This window comes from Xiphophorus maculatus, chromosome 20 (genome assembly GCF_002775205.1).
Source record: "Xiphophorus maculatus strain JP 163 A chromosome 20, X_maculatus-5.0-male, whole genome shotgun sequence".
Taxonomy (NCBI): Eukaryota; Metazoa; Chordata; class Actinopteri; order Cyprinodontiformes; family Poeciliidae; genus Xiphophorus; species Xiphophorus maculatus.
The window spans coordinates 18,641,711-18,658,831 of record NC_036462.1 but is presented as its reverse complement, the minus strand read 5'-3'; the positions used below and the strand labels follow the sequence as shown (position 1 = coordinate 18,658,831).

Sequence of the window (17,121 nt, the reverse complement as noted above, 5' to 3'; positions counted from 1 at the left end):
TATCTTATTTCAAGATATTTGCATTACAAACTAGACCAATAATAGGCAACATTTTGTGTTTTTGCAGTGTTGAAAGCTACATTTGTTTGTTCAGCTAAGTGCAAAGCACCAACTAACATTTCATTTTCTCTGGTTTGAGAATGAAAATTACTGGGTTAATATTTTTCATGGCCAATGGTTCATAGTGTCTTCATGGTGGAAATTAGCTGGGAAAGAGGCTGCAGTGGCAGCTTGTTATAGTCAAAGTTTTACTCAGTAAAAAACAGAAATACAAAAATGTTAAATATTAAAAATAAAAGAAAATAAATGTCACAATGACACAACAGTTAACAGTGTAAACAATGTTTGTTGCTTCTCTGGTTTAAAAGAAAATCAATTCTATCAAGTTTTTGTTTTAAATTATTATGTGCATGTGGAGAAGCATAATAATTTTATGATAAATGATCAAACTGTGAGAATCTGAACGCCACTAATTATCACAACAGCAGGTTCTGGTTCGGCAGATTGTCTTATTGTAAAACACATTAACAGATTTACCTCAGTGATTTGTTTATTCTCACCGAGCTGTGAGAAAGACATTTGTGCATCATTCTGCATTAATATGAATCAGAAATAAAACGTGAAAACCTCCTGACCTGCAGGGTTCTCCACCTCTGCTGGTCGTATTTCCCGGCTGAGGCGAGTAAAACCAGGTCACAGCGAAGGCTCAGTCTGAGGCTAAATGAGTGCAACAGAGTGGAAGTGTAGCAGATAAACATAATCTGCAGAGTGCACAACGTGAGGCACGTGTAATAATGTCGCTGCTCAAACTCGGTTTTGTATTTCAAAGGAGAGAAGGAGCAGTGAACTTCAGATTATATGAAATGACTGGAATTCAAAGCATTTATTGCCATTATTACGTTACTTTAATGAGTTCAACTCGTGTCACACGACTTTTAGAAACCTGCTGCTACTTTATCCACAACTATTTGATCTCCTGTACTTATAACCACAAAAAATTGTTGCAAATATCGCTAATATTTCTCTAAACTCTTAGCTGTTCCTACGCCTGATATCCCGTTCACACATATTTCACTGATGCTGCAGATTCTACCTGCGTTAGATTCGTTAAATGAGCTTGTGGTGAATGAACAGGCAAAACAATAAACTTGATTTAAATTTCAAAAACGTATTAAATAAATAAATTAACATCATATAATTACATCCAGACAAAATTATACCAACGACAGAACAATTCCTCCAAGCATTTGCATTTCAAAAGATGTCAAAAACGCCATAAAAATAAATAAACCAAGGACAGTTTAGACAAATTGCTGCGTGGGAGGAATTGCTTTCCCTGGCAATAATGTTCTAGTCAAAACGTGACTTGATGCAGGATTTTGAATACTGGCAGTCTGCGACAAAACAAGGTTTTTACTTTAAGGTTTTTACTTTAAAGGTTTTAACTTTAAAGGTTTTTACTTTAAAGGTTTTAACTCTAACTACATCTCGTTTGTGAGTCATCTGACGTTTTATATCCTTTTTCTTTAGGATACAAATCTACCACAAACTTATGTACAAAATGCAAAAGCAAATAAACAGAAACTTTCCATAAGAAGGAAAGATAGAAAGAAGAAATACATGAATGCTATATGGATTATCTTTGAGTTATTTTTAATCAGATATTGTCGTCATCTTACAGTTTTGGTTTTGTCCATTAGTCTGACTGGTATTTCCACCGAAAGATATTACACAAACAAACATGAACACGCAGTCAGTAAGTCGATTTTCAACCAGTTTTCTGCACCAAAGAGTTAAAAATTTATGAAAACGTTTAAAATTTTAAACTGACATTTCTTATCAATGTGCATATAAAATAGACCGGGATGTATTTGTTAATTTATTGCGAATGAACGCAAAACTTTTGCGAGGTAATGCAAAAGAAAACAATTCCCTCATTTCCGTAAAAGGACAACTTTAGACAACCTCTAGAAAATCTTAATAAATATTGTTGAGGAACACTTACAAGATTTATAATACATTCTGGGTATTAATATAAAGTAATAAAGGATGATTTATCTGATTTATCACAGTTACAAAGTGCTGTGTGTATATTAAAAACACAATTTCCACTTTTTTTAATAAACTGAGACCCTGCTGCCCCTTTAAATTAGGGCAACAGGAACTTGGGTTGTAATATGTGCCCAATCATTAATTTCCTAAAACATCATCACCCCAAACAGAAAATGGGTTAAATCAGGGATAAATAAGCGGCCTGGTAAAACTCTGCAAAGGGCAGCGTCACCAGGGGAAACGAGTGGACACAAAGACACGGGGGGGGGCCGCTGCAGACCGGACCCTGTCCCATTGTCTGCTGGGACACAGAGGACAAAGCAGGACAACACCAAGATATATGCAAGCTCCGCAAGACCTCACCCCAGCAATGTGCCGGCCCTAATCCCTGACACGATTTCCCCTCCTAACCCACGGATGATGTCATCCCTCGCCTCCTTTCCGCACCTGACTGGACCCATCCGGACCATCAGGAGGTTCTGCTGCTGAGAAACAAGGCGGCAGCAGGAAACCGAATACTCTCTCAGCGCATCTGTGTCCCGAATCAAAGGGCTTAATGACGACGGTGTCATGTGGCGCCGAGGTTTTAACGCACACAGTGCCTCTGAAGTGTGGCAAGGCCAGACTTTACTCCTGCAAAAACACAAAGTCCAACCAAATATCTTTGTCCAGTTTCTACTGCAAATACCTTAGTTCACTTTAAATAAGACAAAACTAACTTATAAGCAACTTTGCAGCAAGTTGCTTGCAAAAGTTAAGTTTGTATCTTCTTAATTATTTGATGAGTGGTGTTTTTATTGTGTTGGAGCCAATGCTGTCCAGCTGTGCTAAAAAGCCAATTATTTTACATTTATTGTTTATTCACATCTGCTGCCTTTTGTACGTCAAAATATTCCAACATTTCTTCCATCATTTGCCTTTTGCTTTAAATATATTTAGTTGTAAGCAATAGCAACAGCAAAGACCAAAAAACAAAAACACAACTTTTTGCACAGATTTAAAAAGTTGCAGAAGAAAAAGAAAGAAACAGAAAAGTAAACATTGCGTGTGTACGTCAATAATTCCTTAATGCTGTTGAAAAATAACTAGTTTCAGTGAAACCAGGACGTTTTCATCAATATTAAGTAATTATTGACTTAAACAAGCTGCTATATGATGCACACAAATGCATTTTACAAAACGGGGGCAAGACAAGAAATGTCCTCCTCAGTTAGTTTTTGCTTGTTTATTTTCAAGTATAAAGCCCCAAGATTTTAAATAAAGAAAACCAAGCTTATAGCCAAAACTATATTAAAATAGAACGTCAGTAAGATTAGCTGCGTTTCCATTAAACATAGAACTGCACAACTTTAACTTACAAAAATAAATTAGCTTAATGGAAACACGGCAATTTGGACATTTTTAGATAAAAAGCTTTTGCATTAGGATGAGATGGTTTTTCAACCTATCAAACTTTTTGCAAAAGTGCAATGGAAACACTGTTTTCGCATCATACGAGTTACAAGATCAACAGAAAGTGGTAGTAGGTTGACAGTTTGTGTAGTTTTTTTGTGCTGCTGGCTCAACCAGAGCTGTCACATCATCACAGAGTTCATAAAAGGTTTTAAGTCAATCTAACATGTTGAATCCACAGCTCCTCTATTAAATCGCCGACTACAATTTCTCCAAAACGCCGCCTACATAGTCGCTTCCTGTCCTTTTGCAACTACGTCACTTGATCATTCAAGGCGCCATGTTGGACGTCGGAAGTGAGGGACGGGAGTGTTGAAGTGAGCGACTGAAATAGTTTCCCCAAGTGTACAAAGATATTTCCACTAGCTTTAAGATTTTGTGTTTTTGCAGACATCTTGTGGAAACTTTTGCGGCTGATCCCAATGCATGTCTAGTGAAAACGTCCTGCAGGACAGGTCAGGGCGTCTCTGAGCCCCACAGGTCTGCAGAGGGCCTTACATGCTTCAGTGGTAACAGGGAACAGGGGGACAGTTGCTCTTTAGAAGTTTATGGGCCTTCCCTCCCCCTCATTCGCTCCACAAAGGAGGCCTAACCCGTTGTCCCCACCCACGAGGAATTTCTCAGGCATTGCTGGGCTCTCCATGACAACTGGGTGCTTAATAAACCATTTCTCTTAGGCATTCTTCCTTTCACAGGGGGGACAACAGTCAAAGCAGGGAGGAAGGGGGAGGAGGGCGGAGGAGCTCGAAATGATTGGAGGGAACAGCGGAGGTTGCAGGGGTGAGACTTGGATAGATAGAAGAAAAATGGAGAGCGGTGACAGAGGGGAAAACAAAAAGAAGGAAAGAGAAAGAGGATCAAGGTGATGCACTGCAAAAACACAACATCTTACCACGTATTTCTGGTCTAGTTTCTAGTGCAAATAACTTAGTACAGGTTAAATAAGACAAAACTAACTTACAGTAACGTTTCAGTAAGATGTTTTTAGCTGATTTAAGTAAAATTATGTATTAATCTTGATGAGAAAGTACCAGATCCACTGGCAGATTATTTCACTTAAAAAAAGAAATTTTTCCCATAAGTGAAAAAGTAAAACAGTATTAAAGGGGCAGAATTATGTGTTTTCCAGGCACAAAGTGAAGTTTTACAGCATATCTACCTACCTATATATATGACTTAAAAGAAATTGTTCTTCCTTATTTAACTCCTTGAAATTGGGCCTCTGTCTCTTTAAAAACTCCCGCCCTTTCTGAAACGTCCCCTTCAGGAAGACATCACAACATGGCTCCTCTATTAACCCTTTAAAATGCTTTTACCAGAGTTTCACTGAGAAGTAGCTTGTAAAAAGAGCTCAGCTGATGTACAGTTCCACCAGATGTTTGCTAATTGCTGCTGGCTAGTCTGTAGGAGCAGAGTGGGGGCTGCTCTGTGAGGCAGAAGCTTGAAAACTACATCTAAAGGAGGAGCTGCACCTCGAAGGCGGAGCTAGGTCCAATCAGGCGTTTGTACAGCTGAATGGTTGCCATGGAGATTAAAGGATTTCTCAAACATGCATGAAAGAATCAAGGCAAAACTCCAGGTGTGTTTTTGTTGGAGGAATTATGACATGATATAAAGCCAAAAAAGTCAATTTTAGAATTACTGACTTAAAACAAGATCCTATATTTACTGAAAAGTTATTTGTAAGTTAGTTTTGTCTTTTTTAAGGTGTGCTAAGACATTGTTCGCATTAAAAATACTGGGGAAAAAATTACTTGGTGAGATTCTGTGTTTTTGAGTGTAGGAAAAGTTTGTGGCATCAGCGATCCAAAGTGCGACTAACGCCGACCGAAGAGGGTGAGAGAGAAGAGAAGAACGAATGATCCTGGTCTGCAAACTGAAGCCTCTGACTGAAGGCTGAGGAAAACAGACATCAAGAAGAGGAGCGATTCGCGGGAGTTTAATGACTTTATGAAAGTGTGGAGAGAAGAAATCCAGCTCCTGGAGGACACATGGCAGAGTACATTAAGAAACTACAAAGCAATTATTTTAATCTGAGTGGCTGTAAATACTGTAGAAATGTGAACGAGTGAATAGTTTTGATGCCCAGCGATGCTCATCTAAACATGCAATCTGAATACAGAAAATAGTTATGCTTCTTATTTTGCTTTAAAGCTATAATTTTATGAATATCTGGTGTTTTTGCTTATTTATTCTCATTCCACTGTCAGAATATCACACACTGAAGCTTAGATGATACAGGTGTAAAGTATTAAAATATGCCAAACAATCAGAAAGTGATAATAAAGACTCAGTCGTGCGGGTTTTATTGTTTGCTCGGGTCGCCAGCCGGCTCACACATTTCCGTCAGTGAAGGAGTTTGAGCATCACCTTGAACTCACACCTGGCTGCTGAGAGATAAAATCCCCGCTGTCTGCCGATCGGAGAGCTTGTACAACCAGCAGTGAGGTGTGATCTGAATCAAACTGCAGCCATTAGTCTCACACGCCTGTCTGTGCGTTGAATCTCTGAGCAAAGAAGGAAAACATCATTTCAGAGACATAATTTCATTAAAGAGTCTCTGCAGTCGGGGAAAAGTTTGGAACATGTTTTGGCAGAGCAGAGAATTTAAATGTACCCGTGCCAGACCCAAAATGGTGACTTTTTAAAGCGAGGAATGCATAAAGATTGACGCATAAACAAAACCACTGACTCCACAACAAATAGAGCCCATATTCCAAATACCAAAGATAATAAGCTGCTGAGTAGTGAGGAGGAATAATTAGCTTCTCTCTCTGGATGAGAGCGATCAGGGCTTTCCGCCGGGGGAAGAAATCTCTGCAATCAAATGCAAACAGGCACTTATGCAGGCTCACGCTTGCCTGGGAACGCTGAATGAGCCCCTGCGTATGTCAACACCAGGCTGAAACATCCAGGATACAGATGCACGGATCTAATCCCGCAGATGAAGACCTGCGTCTCGCCCGCCGTGTGACCAGCATTCTGCTAATAACCTGGAGCCGCAGCTGAGAAAAAACACAACCAAACCCTCTTCTGCCCTGGAAAAATTAATTCAGGATTTAACACTTCCACTCGTAAGACAGACGAGTTTATTAAGAGTCTCATCTTGCATTCAGTGTCTGGATACTAGTGTCATAAATCTGGCTTCCTAACCGGCTCGTGTAATTAATTCGTCAACATTACATATTTATGCACCACTGGCAGCAAGTCCCCCAGCTGTGTGGCTGCAATGTGCCTGATTAAGCCTCTGTATGATTACAGTGTTTCATTACAGTATCATGTTAAAACATCTGAACGAAGCTCAGCAAGAGTCTGTCCGCTGCTGCATGTAAAAGTTATTTCTGTACCTTTGTTTTGAAGTGAATGTTTGTTGTTATTATCAGTTCAATAGCTTCTGTTTATGTGACCTGCAGAAATAAAAACCTGGATGTTAATATTGTTGGTATCCATCACCGCTTCCACTGTGATTCTCCTTCATGTCCTGTAACAGGAGTCACTGTGTATAATTTTAAAATATGTCACCTTTTTTATTTAAAGCTGCTTTTATAAAAGCAAATATATTTTACATATTTGTTAAACATGTAGTGACAGTTTGATATGAGTCAGATAATCTGTGAAAAAATCAATCTCCTCCACCTCCTCCCTGAACTGCTACTGCAGAAATGCTCCGCTCCCGACCAAAACAACCAATCAGAGCAAGGAGGTGGGGCTTAAATCTCTCAATAATCCTCATGTACTCGCTGCTAAATGTGCTAATGACTGAGAAACAATTTACATTTACAGGAAAACAGTCTATCCTCCATCATCAAGTGCATATGCTAACTAGCCTTAGCATTCACCATGCTATCCACATGGCAGAACTAATACATAATGACAACCGCTAAGACCCGCCTCCTGGCTCTGATTGGTTGATTCTAGCTAACACTAGGAGAAAGCAGAGGAGACTGATTTTTTTTCTCATTATCGATCTCATACCAACGTATCACGACAAAACTACAGTTTCAACAAATATGTAAAGAAATATTTTTATAAAAGTTACAGACTGCAGCTTTAATTTTTATTTTGCCAGGTAAATTAATCGAGAACAAATTCTCATTTTCAGCAACGACCTGTTCAGAAAACGTCTGACAACAGAACATCATACAACAGAAAATAGAAGAATATCTTGTATTGTAAAAACACAACCATATTCATGCTGACTAAATATATATGCAGGTCAAGTCAACAGTATTTGAGAGCAGATATATCGATCATGTACTACGGTTTTTACTGAGTTGATAAAAGTCATTACTAAAGTTTAAATACTTATGAATGAGTTCATTGCATCATATATTCGCTTCAAGAATCTCTCTTTAATGTGATACTTAATGTTTTAAATAGTAAAATACCTGCATAATACCAATATACTAAAGCAGGATAAAGTTACCTCAGTTATAATAGTTTGGGATTCTTTAATAGTTTTATTTCATTTATTTCATTAGTTAAATATAGCTTAGTTTTAGCTTAGTTTTTATTAGTTATAGTATACTGGCTTTTTCATGTGTGATCATTTTTAGGTGCAAATTTTTAAAAATGATTGTATTGTTATTGTGTATACAGAAGACAGAAGATAATGTTTCCAAGAGATTAATTCAGTTATTGTTGTACAAACAGCTGACTCTGTTTGCAGACCAGCGTTAAGTGCCACTAGGAGTATGGAGTGACAAAATTTGCTGACAGTTGACGTAAACTGCTTGTATGGAAAAATAAATCAAAGGCTAATGAATAGTGAAAATTAGCACTTATGGACATAACCTGGTCGCTTCTCATCTTATGGTTAATGTATACTGTTGTAAATAAAACAAATCGTAGATTCATAAACAAAAAACGAAGGTTGTTATATCTCTAATTTCAGTATGTTTTAGTTTTATAAACAGACAATATATCTCCAGTTAATTTTAGTTTTCCCCCCTTAATTATCGTTTTTATTTATTTCAGTTAATGAAAATGTTTTCTCAATTCTGGTTTTTGCTGTTTCGTATATTTTAGCTAACAGTAATAAGCTTGTCCGTTGAAAATTGAGCTTAGAAAGGATGATAGTACAAAGAGACCATTAAAAATCATTTATCATGGGGGGCCTCCTAAAGGGGAGCATAGAGGAGAAAAGAAAGGCGGGACCTGGGAGGTCCCTGCAAGATGAGGCCCCTGGAAAATTGGGGTCAGCCGCATCGAGAGACGCTCCTCTTCCTGTTTCTTCTTCTCCTCCTTTTACAGTACAGCTACATGTTCCTTCCTCTGCCCTGTTTACACAACAGGTCCTCCCTCCCTGCTCCTGTCCCCCCCCATGTCCTTCTGTCTCCGCCAGGGCAGCAGACACATAAACCCCAGCAGGTGCTGGACGCGTCGAGGGAGCCCCGGCCTCTAATTGGTCCTCAGCGGAGTCACAGCTGTTGCCCCAAACCTCAGCCTGGTATGAGCCGCAGCCCCCGTCGCTCGATCGACAGCTCATTATTGTTCTCCTGAGGGGCAGCGCTGAGCCGCAAAGTACGCTAAGGACTGCCCACGCTAACCACGCGCTAGCTGCTCCTCTGGGACAACGCACCGTCCAACATGAGGGCCTTCAAACACCGTCAGCTCTTGTTTCAAGGATTTTATCGTGATATTTGCGGATTTTGTCACGATGTTTGTGGATTTTATCACAATATTTGTATTACTATTGAGATAACGATAAAAATGACGATATTTATAGGTAGCTGCATGACACATCACCAATACTGCCAAAAATATAAATGCTGTTCTTGGAGAAACCATTTCTTCATGACGCCACATACTTCAAGCAGTGTGATTTTCATCACTAAGCTGCACATAAAGGCTTCAATTAATCATATCTTTTAATTTACTGGATTAAAAGATATGATAGCATCATATATATTTTTATGCACTCATGGAAAAAAACACAGGATAAAATAGTAAAAATGACATTTTAGTCAGTTTTTTTAACATTAACTAAAATTTATCGTAACAATAAATATAATAATTTCACAATAAATGATAAATGATGCGATAAATGCCCACTTCTTCCTCTAAATGTCCAATGTTTAATTTAAACTTACAGTTATCTTTCAGGTTGTGCCAAGGTGAAACAAAAGGCACACTGAGTCCAATCAGCTCCAACATTTCACACACACACACACCCCTATACGCCCACACACACACACACACACGGACGAGTTCAGTCTCAGTTTAAGAGAAAATTAAACTTAATTGTTTACTATTGCTGTCAAAAGTTCAGAATTCATATTACTTATTTTAATTTATATTCTTATGATCATCCAAGTGTGACGACTGTTTAAAAGTTCATAAACATTTTTGAGATTGGAGTTGTTATCCCTTTCATCTCGGTCTCTTTTTGGCTAGCTGTTAGCATCAAAACAAACCAATCACTTGTCCACAGCAGGTGAGATATTACCTGTCTATAACCTTTCAACAAAACCTTGAACACTGAACTACACTGCAAAAACACAAACATTTCACCAAGTATTGTTGGTCTAGTTTGGTGAAAATATCCTGCTACACTTTCAATAAGACAAAACTAACTTATAAGTACGTTTTCAGCAAGACATAGGAGCTTGTTTTATGGCAATATTTTGTCAATATTGATGAAAAAGTGCTACTTCCACTGCCAGATTATTTCACTTTTAAAATGTCTTGTTATAAGTGAAATAATCTACCAGTGGATCTTAGTTTTAAAATCAATATTAAGGGATTTTGTTTACTGAAAACAAGCTCCTATGTCTTGCTGAAACGTTACTTTTAAGCTAGTTTTGTCTTACTTCATGTGTACTAAAATATCTGCAGTAGAAACAAGACAAAAGTACTTGGTAAGAGTTTGTGTTTTTGCATTGTTTTTTCTTCCAGACAAGTAATAAAACATTGATTTTCAAAGGTCTAGTCAAGTGAAAAGAAGCCAATCAAACAAAAGCTCTGTTGCAGACCACTCTGACTCTTCAGAATCTGTGTAAGTTGATTATCATTGACTTCGGCTCTTCATTGTATGCAGGAATGAGGCTTTGATAAGAAACTAAGGAGGATGATCAGTCTGGCCAGTGGAGCGAAGATCCCACAGGACACAGACAAGATCAGACTAACATTCATCTATTTAAATCAGTAGACAGCGCTAACACAGACCTGGGTAAAACCAGGATGTGCTTAATTAATTGTTAATTATGCTCCATGATTAAGAATGAATAACACATAATAAATGATTGAATGTGATTTCCCTAAGACAGGAAGGATTACACGTAATAATCTTCCCTCATGCATACATTAAAACTAAATCTGTATAAAATAATTGTCATTATTCTGTGAAGTCAAGTGAAAATGTAAACGAGACAGGATACCACTGGTACTATAGCACGCCTCACTGGCTTCATCTCATATTACCACATGCACTCCACTCACAGGGTGGAGGCTGCAATTATCCAGCCGTCTCACCTGATACGGAGATCCTCATGGAGGCCTCCAGGGGCCGGTTGTTATCCAGGGCCCGGCTCAGTTGGATCTCCCCAGTGCTTTGGTTCAGCAGCACCAGGTTCAGCTCGTTCCCCACCTCGAAGCTGTAGTGTAGCTGATCCGAGACGTCGGGGTCGTGGGCGGGGATGCGTCCGATCACTCCGGTGGGGAAGCTGCTGGATTTGTCCGTCACGTAGTTGTTGAAGATGATCTGGAAGTTCTTCAGCACCGGGACGTTGTCGTTCTTGTCTACGAGTTTGATGTGGACTGTGGCCCTGCTCACCAGAGGGGCAGAGGTGGCCTGGACCACGATGATGTACTCAGACTTCAGCTCATAGTCCAGGTCTATGAGTGCAGTCAGTTCCCCGGAGAAGATATCCAGCTGGAACACCTCTGGGATGTTCCCCTCCACAATTTGATACATAATCTGCGCGTTGCTGCCTTCATCCGGGTCTGTAGCCGATATATGTGCAACCACAAGGCCAATGGGGCTGTTTTCTTCCACCATGATATCAAATTCATCTCTTTCAAACACAGGAGGGTTGTCATTCACATCCATGATGGTCACTTGAATGTTCACAGCTGTCTTCAGAGCGGGAACACCTTTATCTACAGCAAAGGCCTGCAGGCTGTAGACGGGCACATTTTCTCTGTCTAATCTCCGCAGCGTGCGAACAATGCCAGAGGTGGATTCAATTATGAAGTCTCCATCTCCGTCGTCCCCACCCTGAAAGGTGTAGAAGACACGTCCATTGAGGCCGGAGTCCCTGTCAATGGCAGAGACCTGCACCACGCTGGTGAACACCGGCACGTCCTCCATCACCGACCCCACATAGTGGTCTCTCAGGAAGCGGGGCGAGTTGTCGTTGACGTCGTTCACCAGGATCTCCAGGTAGGTTGTGTCAGATTTCTGTGGGATGCCGTTGTCCCGAGCGGTGATGGCCAGAGTGTAGGAGACCTGGTCCTCGTAGTCCAGCTCCATCTGGGTGGTGACAGCTCCGGTGTCAGGGTCGATGTCAAACTGAGGGATGCTGTCGTCCATTACGTAGGTAATGCGTGCATTGTCACCCGTGTCTTCATCGGTGGCGCTGATCACAACCACGGTCGTGGCCACAGGTCTGTCCTCGTTGATGTTGACGGTGTAGTGTGAGCTCTGGAAGACAGGGCGGTGTGTGTTGGCATCTGTGACGTTCACAAAAACCTTGGCTGTGTCAAAGCGAGTGCCATCGCTTGCAGTGACTGTAAGGATGTACTGACGTTCCAGTTTGTAGTCCAAAGGTAGAGCGAGCGTGATGAGCCCCCCTCCACTCTGACTTGTAATGGAGAATCGGTTGCGAGTATTTCCACTGGATATTTGGTAAGTCACCACACTGTTGATGTCCTGGTCCACAGCTGACACTGTCACCACACTAGTCCCCACAGCTGCATCCTCGTTCAGACGCATGTAATATGCTTTCTGTGTGAACTCTGGGTTGTTGTCGTTGACGTCCAGAATGGTCATGCTGATACTGGCGGACGAGGACATGACAGGATAGCCATGATCGCAGGCCTCCACTCCAAAGTTGTAGAAATCAACACTCTCCCTGTCCAGCTCTGCCGCCACTACGATCCACCCTGTGCTGTTGTTGATGGCGAAGGGGAAGTTGGGTGTGGTTTCAGTGAGGCGGTACTCCAACCTGGAGTTTTCTCCAGAGTCAGCGTCTACAGCTTGGATGTGAATGATGGAGTAGCCCAGAGGAACGTTCTCCAGCACGGTGGCCTGGAACGGGGTGCTGACAAAGATGGGGACGTTGTCGTTGATGTCCAGCACCTGTACTGTGACCAGGCCGCTGATGTTGGACAGAGGAGGGCGTCCTCCGTCCTGCGCCCGGACCCTCAGGGTGTATTCTTTGTTGGCTTCATAGTCCAGGTGACTCACCAGGTCCATTTTACCCGTCTGAGCATCGATGTAAAACTGGCCCCGAGTGTTTCCACTCATGATGCTGAAGTGGACCACAGCGTTGCTCCCCCGGTCCTGATCTGTGGCGGTGACCTGCAGGATCTCTGTGTTTGGCATCATGTCCTCTGGCACCTGGACCACGTAGCGCTTCTCGCTGAACTGAGGGGCATTATCGTTATCATCCTCCACCACAATGTAAACCGTGGCTGTGGCGCTGCGGGGCCCGGGGTCACGACCCTGGTCGTTTGCCTCCACTAACAGCATATAGGACTCCACCTCCTCTCTGTCTACTAGACCTTTAGTGCGGATGACGCCAGACCTGGAGTCTATCTCAAAAACCTCATTGGACCCGTTGCTGTTGAGGATGTTGTAGAGGATGTTCCCGTTAACAGGTGCGTCCCCATCTGTGGCCCTCACGGTCAACACCTCGTAGCCGATCTCCAGGTTCTCCCTGATGCTTTCTTTATAGTCCTGCTGCTCAAACACAGGATTGTGGTCGTTGGTGTCACTGACGGAGACAGTGAGGGTGGCCATGGCCGTACGACGAGGTGAGCCATGGTCGACCGCTGTCACACGAAACACATGGGTGTCTTTTGTTTCCCTGTCCAGCACCTCTACTGTTGATACAGCGCCACTGGCCGGGTCCACAGCAAAAAGATTGTTAGAGCGGCTGTCAAAGAGAGCCTCAATAAAATACTCCAGCCTGCCGGCCTCTCCCTCATCCACATCCACTGCCTTCAGGACAACCACCGGTGTCCCGGATGGCTTGTTCTCTGCCACTGACACTTGGTACATTGGGGGCTTAAACTGAGGGCTGCTGTTGATGCTTCTCCTCTTTCTGCTCACAATCCCTGAATCAGACTGAGCTGCCCTGTCCAGGAGCTGCTGTAAGTGCGCCTGGCTGAATGGACCTTGACCCACTCGCCAATGGATGGAGATGAGTTTAACACCCGCTCCCTTCTCTGTGAGCACGTCACACAGCATGTCCAGCTCCAGGAGCCGGTCCTGCACCAAGCACAGCGGCTCAGACACAAACAGACCCCCCGCTGAGAAGTAAAACTCCCGGCTGCTGGGGACCTTGCAGCGGAGCGGGGGCCCAGGCAGCAGACCCCCCACTGGAAATAAAGCAGAGTCTGCTCCGTGGCACTCTGAGCTGCGGCGGCTGAACAAACTAAGGACTTCCAAGTCCCAATCAGATTTCCTCTTACGCTTATGGGAACAGTTCCTACCGTGAACATGAACGTCATACTGACTGGTGAGGAGGTGCCTGTGTCCGGAGTCCCAGCAGTCCTCAACTATGTATAAAGTGAAGGGGTTTAAAGGCAGCGAGCGGCACCGTATCGAGTCCGATAGGAGCACGATGCCCGCCGCGGCTTCCGTCTCCAGAAAGCGCTGCGCGAACCCAGGAGCGAGAACCTGATCCAAGGCGCACCATGCGCCGCGCGGCTCGCCGGCCAGGACTGTCCTCTCTCTCGCATCCTCACTGATGTGGACGGTGTAAGCCCGCGTCAATGAAACCAGTTCATAACACCAAAGCATGAGCCGCAGCTCCCATCTAACGAAGTGCATCGCTCCTCAGTTTCCAGTCCAACAAGCGCGCAACTCTGCAGCTCCTCGCTTCTTTAAACTTTCCACCGGCCGCCAGTTTCCCTTTGTTGAGGAAGAGCCATGCTCTCTCCGCTCGCTCTGGAGGTTTGGAAGAGGGGGATCCCGCGGTAACCTTGTCCGGTCAGAGCTGCTCTCACATGGGGCAAATAGAGTCAGTCAAGTCGGGACAAGAAGCAGCTGCACCTCCGCTCAGTCCGCACAACTTCGCTTGAATGATAGAAAAATGGCTTCTGCTCCCTCTGCGCCTTGAGACTTCTCATTAACATAAACCTGCGTGTGCGTGGGGTGTGGGGTGTGTGTGTGTGTGTGTGTGTGTGTGTGTGTGTGTGTGTGTGTGTGTGTGTGTGTTTATAAGAGGAAAGAGAGAGAGGGAGAGACTCTACCATCAGAGATAAATGATAACTTTCCAAAAGCTTCATTAACACAAAAAACCAGCCAGACTTCTGCTCAGATTAATGACTCCGCCCGACTTCACAATCAATCGAGTCATTAATTTGCTCAAAATGTGAATGCAATTTGACAGCCATTCAGCGGAAAGCTTCTGGAAACCCTCAAATACTGTTTATCACCATAACAGCATAAACTGTTTATTTAGTTCTGTTGATCATCAATTATCCTGTGGAAAACTTTAGTGTCCAGATATGAAGAAAGCGAAAAGCGCATCGCAAAAGTATTCACACCCTCCAGCTTTTCCTCATTTTGTCCTTGAAGAAACCCTGTGGAAGGCTGGGGTGAAGGCCTAAATAAATGAAAAATAATAAGAAGAATAAATAAAAAATGACTGCAAGGATAAATATCAGTAAAGTCTTGAAGTGTAGCAGCATAATTATAGGATTACCCAAATTTAACAGATTCAAACATTAAGTTTTATGCCTAATCCCCAAAGGTTGTTTCTAGGTTATAAACTGGTTACTATCTTAACAGGAAAGCAGTCAGATGCTTAAAATATCTAATTCCCGCACAGAAACTTTAGAAATAGCAGAAAATCTCAAGCAGAACCAAACTCAGTAATCTGCTAAAACCGGGTTAAGAAAGCAAAAAGATGGAATGAAAATAGAAATAAATCTTTATTTTGCATCAATAGGAAAACTCAGAAAGAAACTCAAAATTCAAGACATGTGCATCATTTGTGCAAGATGCTGAGAAGAGAGAGGAGTAGCTACTCTAAAACCAGATTGCACAAAGCAAACAGCTGCATATAGAAAAGGATTCCAATATTTTTATTATTAATGTTTCTAGGTTTTGTGAACGACTTTCTATTTGTTCCTGGTTTAAAACCAGTTTAAAATTCTGGAGGTCTGTCTGAATGACATAAAACAACACAACTGTGTTATCAGCATAAAGATGACATTTACAGAAATATAAAGATGTAAATGATTGTTGGGACTGATCCAATGACAAATATGGAGATGTCTCACCAAACTAATGAAACGTTTAAGAGTTGCATTGACACTCTGAAATGGGTAAGAAGACAGAAAACTTTGATATTAACTGGATTTACCTCCAAACTAAAAGGTTTTTAGGTTGATTCAGTAACAAGCTCAAAGCTTGTCGCTTTCTTTTAAACATGTAACATTTTTGAGTTTTATTTGTTGCTGCCTCTTGACCAGGACTTGGAAAACATTACATATCTCAATGGGAATTTATCTTGTTTAAATAAAAAATAAAATAAAAACAATGTAGGCACAAATAGCGCAGAGATCTGAAATAAGGAGTAAATAACATCAGTGCTTTAAAAAGAGATTGACACTATATCTCAGATTAGCTGCCTTATGTAAACTTATGAGAGGCACAAATGTTTTGGGAGAAAATATTTTATCTGGATTAAATCCTGTTTTTCAATAAAATAAAAACCCAATAAAAAATGACCACAGCATGTTGTTAGACAGGTGAAGAGTTACATTCAGATTACGTTTAATCAGCTCTAGAGAAAAGCTGGCTATTTGCTTTAAAACTTTTACATGAAATTAAAGCATCATGGGAGACAACGTTAAAGCATCTAAGAAAATATTAATATAAAAACAACTAAATGTCTGAGATCTTGAGCAAGATGTGATTTCCTTCTATGTACAACAGTGTCACGCTTGGAGAATTGTTTTTGGGTGGATGGTTGGAATTTATTTCCAATTTTAGTATTTCCAATACTAATAAATTTAGTTATTAACAGTTTTAATATTTTATTGTTCTCCCAAATGGTCAAAATTATGCATACTTGATGTTTTAATATCTAGAAAAACCTGTGAAAAACACACCAATTGGAAGCCATTAAGCTATGAATGCATCTGTATAATTATGCAATAATTTCTTTATGGCTTATTTATCCATTCTAGTAATTTAAACTGTTTCCTCTCAGTGCTCTGCATGAGAAAAGTTAGTCCTGACGGAAAAGGTGAAAATATTTTTTGATATAAATTACATACTACAGACATCTGTGACTTTCATACGAACGCATTTGTAAGGCAGAGTAACAAGCGCAAATATTTATATCCGGCCCGACATAATTTGACAACATTGACACCTAGTGGACAAACGACAGCAGCACAACCAGAAACCAGTGGCGCAAAAGGTGGCTATGCAGT

General features: G+C 41.5%; 1 protein-coding gene across 5 annotated transcripts in view; it reads right to left on the bottom strand.

Annotated features, from left to right (window-relative positions):
* The window catches only part of celsr2 (cadherin EGF LAG seven-pass G-type receptor 2), a 79,178-nt gene extending 64,412 nt beyond the window's left edge, over positions 1-14,766 (bottom strand). For all 5 annotated transcript variants that reach the window (XM_023325257.1, XM_023325260.1, XM_023325261.1 and 2 more), the window contains exon 1: positions 10,978-14,766. In XM_023325257.1, the coding sequence (XP_023181025.1) occupies positions 10,978-14,503 (3,526 nt within the window). In that variant the 5' untranslated portion in view covers positions 14,504-14,766. The remainder of the gene's footprint in view (positions 1-10,977) is intronic.
* Between the last annotated feature and the right edge of the window lie 2,355 nt (positions 14,767-17,121).